The sequence below is a fragment of the Zingiber officinale genome, chromosome 2B (genome assembly GCF_018446385.1).
Source record: "Zingiber officinale cultivar Zhangliang chromosome 2B, Zo_v1.1, whole genome shotgun sequence".
NCBI lineage: Eukaryota > Viridiplantae > Streptophyta > Magnoliopsida > Zingiberales > Zingiberaceae > Zingiber > Zingiber officinale.
This window is the reverse complement of record NC_055989.1, coordinates 145,280,710-145,291,341: the sequence shown is the minus strand read 5'-3', so window position 1 is coordinate 145,291,341 and position 10,632 is coordinate 145,280,710. Positions and strand designations below refer to the sequence as shown.

General features: G+C 34.6%; 1 protein-coding gene across 1 annotated transcript; it reads left to right on the top strand.

Annotated features, from left to right (window-relative positions):
- The first annotated feature begins 656 nt into the window (after nucleotides 1-656).
- Nucleotides 657-9,987, top strand: LOC122047650 (biotin carboxyl carrier protein of acetyl-CoA carboxylase-like). Its single transcript, XM_042609063.1, has 9 exons — nucleotides 657-830; nucleotides 2,694-2,885; nucleotides 3,475-3,551; nucleotides 7,237-7,290; nucleotides 7,696-7,968; nucleotides 8,075-8,137; nucleotides 8,572-8,640; nucleotides 8,778-8,823; nucleotides 9,760-9,987. Exons 1-9 carry the CDS (start codon nucleotides 809-811, stop codon nucleotides 9,819-9,821), a joined length of 858 nt encoding a protein of 285 aa, XP_042464997.1. The 5' UTR covers nucleotides 657-808; the 3' UTR covers nucleotides 9,822-9,987.
- The last annotated feature ends 645 nt before the right edge of the window (nucleotides 9,988-10,632 follow it).

Below are 10,632 nucleotides of genomic sequence, written 5' to 3'. Positions count from 1 at the left end.
GTTAATTTTTTTAAAATTAATTGATTAATTTAAAAATTTTTAAATCATTTTAAATCAAAATCAAGATACTCCAAGAAGCTTCTTCATGTAAGCATGCTTTCAAGTCTGAATTTGACAATGTATAATAGTAGATTTTTTAATGAGTTGAGTAAAAGTTTACTAGTCTTCTTCATGTATTCATACCCTTAAATTTGAATTTGATAAATTTTTGAATGGGTTAAGCAAAAATTTGAGGAGGAGAAAATTTTTTACAAGTAGTGAAAGAGAAGGGGGTATAATGAGAATGTACGATTTTAATATTACAAAAGTTATATACGTGAAATGAGAAATTCATTTTCTCTGTTTAATAAAATGTCGTTTACATTATGTTATTATGAGAATATTTTCGATAAATTATGAATAATTTAAGATCGTAAAGTTTTATAAATTACTGTAATATATGTATTTAAATAAAAATTATTATAATTAAATTTTAGATAAATTAATAAACAAATTTATTCAAAAATTATTCATATATTGTTGAGACAAGAGGGCATTTCAATGATGAAGTTGAAATCTGAAAAGGGTAAAATAGCGAATACAAAACTATACAGGGGCGTTTCAGAAAAGAAAGGAAAATACGGTGGTAGAACGCAAATCTCCCTGAGTGTGGTGAACCTATTTCAGAGCGGGGCGGAGAAGCCAAAGAGAGACGGCGGAGATATCGACGGACGATTCGAAGTCGCTCCCGTTCCTTTTCTCATCTCTCTCACATCTCCATATTCGTCTTCGGTTGCTACAGATCTGGCTTAACTCCGATACATCTGCGATGACGCTTCCAATACTCCACGGTAATCTCTCGGCCCGAGCGCTGCTTCCCCCATTCCGCTTCTTCCTCCGCTCTCAGCTCATATTTTTGGTTCTTCGAACTTCGTTTGCTTAATCTGTATCCTGGAACGCTGAGAATGTAAGGCTTCCTTGTGTTGTGTTCTTTTCTGAATTGATTTTAGCTGTCTGGCGATCGTTGTGTTTTGGAGCGCAAACTGATGAGACCCATTGTCGTCGAAGTTGCAAAAATGTGCTATTCCTGATTGCAATATGTTTGTTTTACTGTTGTTCTGGTGGAGAAAGCCTAGGGCAATCAGGAACGATAGCTTCCTAGTTTGATGCATCACCGGGTATGAACTTCTCAAGTACTTCATATCCGGTGAAACAATTTGGACCACTCTCAGTGAAGGGTGGAGCAATAGAATTTGTGCGTGTGAAGATCAATTTGGATGATATTTTTTGTAGTCACCCTATTTTATTCTAGAATTTCTATATATCATCATTTCTTCAGAACATTTAGAACCTGATTTGATATCATGTGAAACTTTTTCAAGTTATGTATGAGATTCTCATTCTGTATATTATAAATCCCAAACTAACGAGAAAGAATTCGGTCAGTTTCCTAGATGTGACCAGTTTCACTTCATATATGAATTTGTACTTCCTTTTAATTTATTGACAAATTTCGTGTCAGTGTACCAGTTCTTCACGGTTGCTTGCTAAACTTTGTATGCACTATACGGCAACTCCTTTATCCCCAACTATATACCAGGACTTGATTATGAGTGGCATACCATGCAATGGTGTTGACCTCGAAATGTACATGGGTGACTGATTGAAACATCAGGATCCATATATATTTCCTGTGGTTGTTGGGTAGTTGTCCAACCTCCATTTTTCTTTGCTGGATCCCAATTCCCAACCATATCACATCTGACTGAGAGCCTCACCAGGGTTCAGCACTGATACGTAAACTCGATCCTAAGTAGAGATCTGGATATTATACATGGATCCTCAAAATACTTCACTATAGAAAAGGGTTCTTCTCAATAGGTTTGCAAGAATTGAAGAAATATTTAATTAGACCCTCAGATCACCAAGTGTTATACAACTCATGGGAGAATTCAAATTAGCTGCTACTGATCTCCCACAAGAGACCTTCAGATTGAACTTTGTGCACAGGATTTTCTCACATTAATTTGATTTTTTGCTTTTGCACATCATACATGCATGTCATCACTCATCAGGGCCAATATTGCCAACATTGAATAGTTAACTTAGTACATCCTGATTTGGTTTTATAATTATCTAAGTTTAACGAGTCAAGCTTATCATTTACTACTAACTTCTCGAGCTCTTAATACTACATTAGTAGTCCTACTGTGTGTGGAGTGGATATATAAGATGTTTATTCCTATGTTCATGATAGTACCAGCCTATCGTCAAGATCAACCCATTCTTTTCTTTGTTATTGGTTGCTATTTGTTCCAAGTTCATGAGAACCGAAGTGTGTTATACCATAATCATGACTTGGGCATAACTTATAAGGCTCAGCTAATTTTTTTGTATCAAGCTCCTATCATTTTGAAGATGCCTTGCATTTAACTATTTTAGTGGATGTTGTGATCATAGTGTATAAGAAGTAGTGTTTCCCATGTGATGACAAATTGTTGCATGCTTATGGCACTCATGCTATTTTGCTAGAGTTTATTAGTATGTCAAATCTTTCTTGCGTTCCATGAAAATACTATAGCTATTTTGTTTCAGTTTTCAAGTGCGTCTTTTTTCCAGTTTGTCCACTGAAGATTTCTTGGCAGTTACTGTTGTTTCTGGCAACTGCCAATCCATATATTACAGTAAGCATTTACATAATTGCTTCTTTTTAGGTGCTCATATGCCAATTTTGAAAATGAATCCTTCCCATGAGAAGCGTACTCCCATCCTTGCTTCAAATATTATTTCAAAGTCTTTATCATGGAGAGTCACAGTAGTTCAACATAGATTCATTTCCACCATGGTGAACCAGAGACAAAAACTGCTTGTGAAGGCTTCACAAAGTACATCAGTGGTTACTAATGGTAAGTCATGCACATGTTTGTTGACTATACAATGGAAAGGTATTACCTTTTGATTCCTCACAATTACCTAGTTGCATGCTGGATTTTTAAGTTGGACCTTTTCCAAAAGCTTAATATACAAGTTCTCAGTTTGTGGATTTATGACTTAAAATCCTCTATGGTCCAGTTTAAGTGAGATTTAACTATTATCTTAATTGCAAAGAGCTTGTGATTCATGGGTGTGGCACAAACAGATGATGAGAGGGTCTCATCATGGTACAATTTTTTTCATTCTTCAAATACTTGCTCACTGCTATCCTAAATGTGTTCTTATTTAGTGGCTTAGCATGGACATGGGCCTGTTTGTGCAATGCCCATCCATCCTTAGTTTGTGCTTGATTTCAACTTGGTTCAGATTGCTGTGAGGGGATATAAAGCATAAATTTATAAACTGGGCTTTTCACTGATAGATAATCTTTAAGGATGAATTGCTGCCTAATTTTTTATATGGGGAAAAGCAATTACTGAGTCTTGAGTCATTAAGATTGTGTTTTTAATCCATGAGCCATTCATGCCTTGACAGCAAGTTATAATTTTTTTCTAAATGCAGTTGACACACCTGAGAGGAATTCAAGTGAGTCACTGCAGACAAACGTTCAAAAGTCAACATTTCCCAAAGGATTCCAGGTGAACTTTCATTTGGTTGCTATTCTGTGTGCGACTTTTATCTCTATATGATAACTTGATTTGGCAAAGATATGAGATAATTTTGTGATTTCTCTAAACAGGTTTTCTGATGCTTTGGTTTTTATGGTTTACTTGCTATTTCTTGTCAACTGTTAATTTATATGACCTTGATTATTGATGTTCTATTTCTATATTGTTTGAAGACCAAATCCAATCCTATATAGTTGTCTCTGAAAATCATTTGCTAGGGAGTCTTGAGTTCTCTCGGTGATGCAAAGAGACATTTTATATGACTATAGACTTGAGAAGAAAAAAAATTATGGGTGAAATAGTGACAAAGGTGCCGCCATACTTGGATGGTGGCTGAAATTAGCAGGCCTTGTTTCCTAGTATCTGTTTCTTGTTAATAATTAAATATCCAGTGTTTGAATGGAACTGAACTTACTCCTTATCAGCTACAGATGACGGAACCTTAAGGGAAAAAAAAATCTAGTTTAGAATTTTGATGACTTCCTAGTGGTCCCTTATCGTCATACTCATCAACTGCTAAATTTCCAGTAGAATATGTTGCAATTTTTGTGAAGTGGCTGAAAAATGGTGATGCTCACATTCTACTCATAATTTTCTAGAGAAGAGAAGTCATAACTTTGGAGAAACAAAGGTATAGAAATTTGTTTACCTCTATTAATATCTATACTAAGTATACTAAATTCACTCTGAATCCCTCTTTTAGTGTATTCTTTCTCTCTTCTAAAAGAACAAAGGTTTGTAATTATGCTGGTAATTATTTCGTTTCTTTGGTTGTGCTTTGCCATATATCTTGTAAATTTTCCCATTCATGAATGCCACTCTAAGCTTTATGAGAGTAATGTACTATTTCATTTTTTGGTTGAGGGTCCCACGTTCTTGATGGTTCATGTTCATTTTCACTTTTAACTATTAACATATTGTTAGCTGTTGAATCCTTAAGATCTCACTTGCTTCTTATTTATCACCAAACTAAACAAGTAAATCTTCTTGATGGCCAATGCTATAAGATAGATATCTGCCTCTTGTAGACAGTTTTTAGTGCCTTCTTAACTATTGTATTCTTGAACTTTTCTTACTAACACTATATATTGTAGCCTTCATTCACTATAAACAAGATAGAAGTTAGAAAAACATAATTACCGATTAGTTTTTTCCTCTATCCAAAAGAAGGTAAGCACCAACCTAAATTCACGTTAGATATTATTCCAATACTTACTGCATGCATTAGTAACTGCACTAAAGTTTGCCATGTAGATAAATTTTTGCTTGTAAACAGTATTTTTTTTTCTCATCATGTTGGAGATAATGGAACAAATGGACACTAAACTAGATGTATTTTATTTTTGAGTTCCAACATCAAGTCGTTGGACCATATGATATTCCAATAGAGGTATGAAAGTGCCTAGGGAAACAAGATATTGAATGACTTATAAAATTATTTAACATGATATTGAAAATGAAAAAAATGTGAAATCAATGAAGGATAAATACTTTAGTTCCCTTATATAAGAACAAGGGAGATATACAAAATTGTGCAAATTATAAGGGTATTAAACTAATGAGTCATACCATGAAACTTTGAGAAAAAGTAATAGAAAAAAGATTAAGGAAGGAGACACAATGACCAAAAATTCATTTGGGTTCATACTTGGAACGTCGACAATAGAAGTTGTACATAAAAAGGGCAGCCCAGTGCACGAAGCTCCCGCTATGCGGGTTTCCGGGGAAGGATCCATTGTACGCAGCCTTACTCTGCTTTTTGCAAGAGGTTGCGTACAGTATTCATTGAAAAATATTGAGAGAAAAAACAAGATCTATATATAGTATTCATTGAAATATATGGAGAATACTATATACGCAAAAAAATTATAAGGCTGCCTTTTCTTTTCAATGGAGAAATTATATATATTAGCGTAATATATAGTTCAAGAGAAATTATATGGAGAATTTTAGAAAAAAAAACTATTAGCGTAATATATATTGAACTAATTAAGGATATGTACGAGGACGTAACAACGAGAGTAAAAACTTCATAACTGAAGCATTTCCAATAAAGATAGAGTTACGTCAAGGATTAGCTATAAATCCTTATCTTTTTACACTAATTATGGGCAAACTCATTGTGCACAGTTAAGACACAGTACCGTGGTGCATGTTGTTTGCAGATGAGATTATTTTGGTAGATGAAACACGTGAAGGAGTAAATGCTAAACTAGAATTTTAGCGGAAAACACTAGAAGGGAAATGTTTTAGGCTTAGTAGATTAAAGACGGAATATATGAAATTTAAATTTGGCAATATTAGATGTAATGAGACAATTGTTAAGATAGGAGATGATGAGTTGCTCGGAACCGAGAGCTTTAAATATTTAGGATCATTTTTGTAAAATGATAGAGGGATTGAGAGAGATGTCTTACATAGAATACAAGTAGAATGGTTGAAATAGAGGAGAGCGTCGGATGTTTTATATAACTATAAAGTATTTCTAAAACTTAAAGGAAAGTTCTATAAAACTGTAGTTAGACCTGCTATGTTATATGGAATTGAATGTTGGGCTATGACTCGAGCACATGAACAGAAGATGAGAGTTGCAAAGATGAGAATGTTAAGGTGGATGTGTGGAAATATGAAAATGTACAAAATAAGAAATTAGAGCATTAGAGAGAAAGTCGGAGTTGCATCTATTGAAGGAAAACTCTGAGAGACGCGTTTAAGATGGTATGGCCATGTACTTAGACAATCAATAAATGCCCTAGTTAGGCGATGTCAAACTATGACAAACATGCATATCAAATGAGTTTGATAAAGAGGAAGACCAAAAAAGATTTGGTTAGCAACAATAAAACAAGATAAAATTTATTTAATTATAGATGATGATATAGTAGGGGATAGAGCTCAATGGCGTAAAAGTATTCATATAGCCGACCCCACCTAGTGGGATAAGAATTGGTTGTTGTTGTTGTTGTTATTCCAACAACAATACTTAATGGTTCTTAATCATGACATCTCTTTAAATTTTCTTCTCAAGAATTTGCAATATGTAAATGCGTTGTGGCTCATTACTACATTGTAATATGAAAACATGAAATCAACAAGTCTCTGAATCACAGATTCAATCAGATTTGTCCCTTCATGAGAACCTATTTAGAAAAAGATAATCAGGAGATATTATCATTGAATCGACTACCAAGGAAATTCCTTCTTTGAAGAATACCTGCTTTTACTTTATTACTAGTGGTGCTGCCAGCCTAATTCAACACGAAATCTTGGCTCCCCTTTTAGATAATAGCCTTTCTCTATTTAATCGGTCTCAATTCACAGGAGCTGCAAGATTTGGAGTTTTCTCTTCGTTTCTGCAGTGCTCCTCCAATTATTAGCTTTATTCTGTGAGAAAGTGAATTGTCCCTTTGACGTAATTTTCTGTTTCAAAAGTGTTATTGTGAGTCAAAGAATAAGACTTCGATAATAATTTTCATTTAAATGCTGTGCATCTAGAGCTGACATAGAATCTGGTGAAATATTGGACATGATCAGTCTATCTGATGCTCAGTATTTATTCTCAGTGTATTTTAGATTGAGTAAAATAGTACTAGAATATTATATTCTACCTAATGATGCATTTCAGAACCTCTAATATTGCCCTTTTTTTTTTCAGGCACTGATCGAGGATGTTTGTGAGCAGACACAAATCGCAGAGCTTAAACTCAAGGTACCTTTGGCATTCTAGCAACCTAATCATTTACTTGATAATTTAAATTTGTTTAGTGAAGTTGAATTGATGTCGTCATGATGCATGTTGATTGAGCTCGAATTAAAGGTGCCTACTACAAAGTTGGTAAAGACAACTCAAATTTGTCTTCATTGAAATGTAGGTTTGCTTCAATAAATAAATTTTAAAAAGTTTGTAGGGGAGTAAAAACATTAAAAATCATTTATCATCAAAACTTTATGGTCAATTGTGGCACCGTGAATATGAAACCTGGCTAAATTTGCCCACCTAAGTACCAATAATTTGGCACCCAAGTCTTCAGCTTATCATCTGATTCTTTCACGTAAAGGCGTAATCAATTACCCTTTCACTTTTCTTCTAATTGCTGCTGTGGAATTTCTTCAGGTAGGTGACTTTGAAATGCTCGTGAAAAGAAATGTAGGGATTTCAACTGCTCCAAATGCAGTTTCTGCTCCTATCGAATATCCAATTGCAGCACTACCAATTCCAAGCGAGACGGTGGAGGAAAAAGTTGCTTCTCCCACTACTTTCATGGAACAGACCTCTACTGCAGAAGCATCCAGCCCATTTACCAACATTTCTGTAGCACGGACATTAAAGTTGGCATCTTTAGAAGCTTCTGGGCAAGATGCATATGTTCTTGTAGCATCACCCTCGGTGCGCATGAATTATATGATCTAGTATTCTAGTACCTTAATATACAGTTCTGGTGAATTTTATTTATTTTTTTAATCACAAAGTTTGATGTGCCTTTGCTTGTTAGGTCGGTTCATTTCAAAGAGGAAGAACAATAAAAGGCAAAAGGCTGCCTCCAAACTGCAAGGAGGTTTGTTATGAGCAAAAGAAAAAGAGAATATTTCACTTTGTCCCTCATATGTTTATAAATTTTAAAAATCCCTCTTGTAGCTTTACTACCATAAATGTTTTCAAGATGCCCCTATTGTTTCACTAATATCGTTTTACTCCCTACGCTTTTATAAGTGTTGTTGGTTTAACCCTCCGTGGCAGAGAGTGGATTGATAACACTTATGCAAGTGTATAAGGGAAACGGATAACACTGAAACTACATGGGATATTTTGACAACACTTGTAAAAGTGAGGTGAAAAATGAGAACAGTAACACTATAAGGGGATTTTTAAAAGTATTAAAAATGTGGGGGTAAAAATTACATTTTCTAGAAAAAATTGCTTTTGCTGTTTTTTCAAAATAAATTTTCTAGAGCATAACTTATGTATAACAGTCTTGTTTTTGTAATATAGGGAGCGGTTATCAAAGAAGGGCAAATCATTGGCTTCTTAAGCCAATGCGGAAATGAACTTCCTATTAGGGTGAGTTTTCTTCTTTTTTTTCGTTAACATTTTTATTGAATTGCTGCCTTTAAGTAGGGACCAGTAAAAGTGATCGTATTTGAATTGTTTCAAACTACATCTCACTGTCTCTTTTTTTTCCCCCCTTTTTGGTGCAGTCAGATGTAGATGGAGAAGTAATAAAAATTCTCTGCGAGGATGGAGGTACCTAGATATTATGTTTATATATGTTCTTCATCTGGCTAATCTTGATATTCGCCATTAAGTTGCTCTATCTAATAATGATTTGGTTTATAGGAGTAGGTATTCTATTCTATATGAATTTCCAGTTTCCTCTATAAAATGAACTCGAAATATCACTTCTCATGAAATTGCAATTCCCTATTTTTAAGGAATCATCTTCATTACTCTTATACCAAAAATAGCTATTCTTTATACATTGTGTTTTTTAAGCAACACTTATTCTTACTTTATTTAACTCTTCAAAGAATATTATGAATATGGGTTGGATGGGCTTGTTGAACTATTTAGGTTTGGTGAATTGAGTCGAGCCAATCTAGCTAACAGGCCAACTGCATTCATTAGGTTGGGCAAGCCAATTGGGTCAAGTGAGCTGTGGATAGGCTTGACGAGCCTAGATTGCACGAGTTGGCCCTGATGGAGCGAGCGATCATGAGTTGGTTAGGCCAAGTGTGTCAAATGGATTGGTTGAATAGGTGGGGCTTAAGGGATCAACTGGATCTAAGCAAACAGACATGCATGCTAGTTGGGCAGGGGTGTGTCAGTGTCAGGTCGGATAGGCTCGTCAAACTTAGGAGGGCGACAATGAGCTAGTTGGGGCGGTCAAGCCATTAGGCTGACGGGTAGATTAGTTCAACTCGGTTGGGTAAATCATTTTAGCAAAGCTTGTCTGCAAACTATCTAATTCTTATAACATTTTTACGAAGCAAACATAATTATAGTTATTCCACTCGTTAATTTCATTCTCTAAAAATAGTTATTCTATTGCTTATCTACTATTTTATTCTACCAAGAAATACACTAACATGCTCATCCTCATCTCATCTTACATCTACTTAGCCTGATTTTCCTTGTGTATATCTGTGTTCTCACGCCTGCCAACTTTTTACCACCTTACAGATCCTGTTGGCTACGGTGATCCACTTTTCGCGGTTTTGCCTTCTTTCCACGAGATAAAGTGAAGGCCATCTTTCTTTTCCTGCTGTAGTTGTTTTCTTTCGAGTGGTGATTCCTCAATGCTTGATGTTTGTTTACTGAAGACTGAGCCATCTATCACTCATCTTTGAATCAGTTTGTTCTACAAGAATAAAATTCCGATTAGGAAATGATGCTTCTTTTCTATTTTCATTTTTTTAATCGAATCATATCGACATAAAAGATTCTTGAGGATACAGAATATTTGACTCAGTGTGATGATTTGCTATCGACTGGTTAAAGCTGAGTCGACTGAATCGAGTTGCTTCTGTACGTCAGTTGGTGTTCTTGTCATAGATTATAGTCAAAAACGGGATCTTTACAATGTTTCATTTCGAACCTATTTACATTAGACTTTATTTTTTATAACTAATTGTATTTGGGAAATAGGAAGTAATTTGTTCTTTATAACATAAATTATTAGAAGCTAAGCACGTGACATAAGTTCGTATCCTCGATTCAATCCTTAAAGGTGATAAATTTAGATGATAAAAAAACAAAAAAAAAAATAATGATTTAGGTAATATGATGGTAAAAGGTGTATACATTCATCTTCAGCGTTTTCATACGGAGGAGATAAATCATGTGCGATTATTAGTTTTTGAAATAATGACTAGTACATAAGGGAGGTATTTACTTCGACTTTGTCGATATTTGAATTCCAGATCTCATGATGGACACTTTATGTGTTAGCCACTAAATCGTCCCGAGGAAATATGATTTAGGTAACATGGAACTTGGGACGATATGTGGATATTAATTTTGATGTGTTTATAAAGATAATATATATTTAAAGTA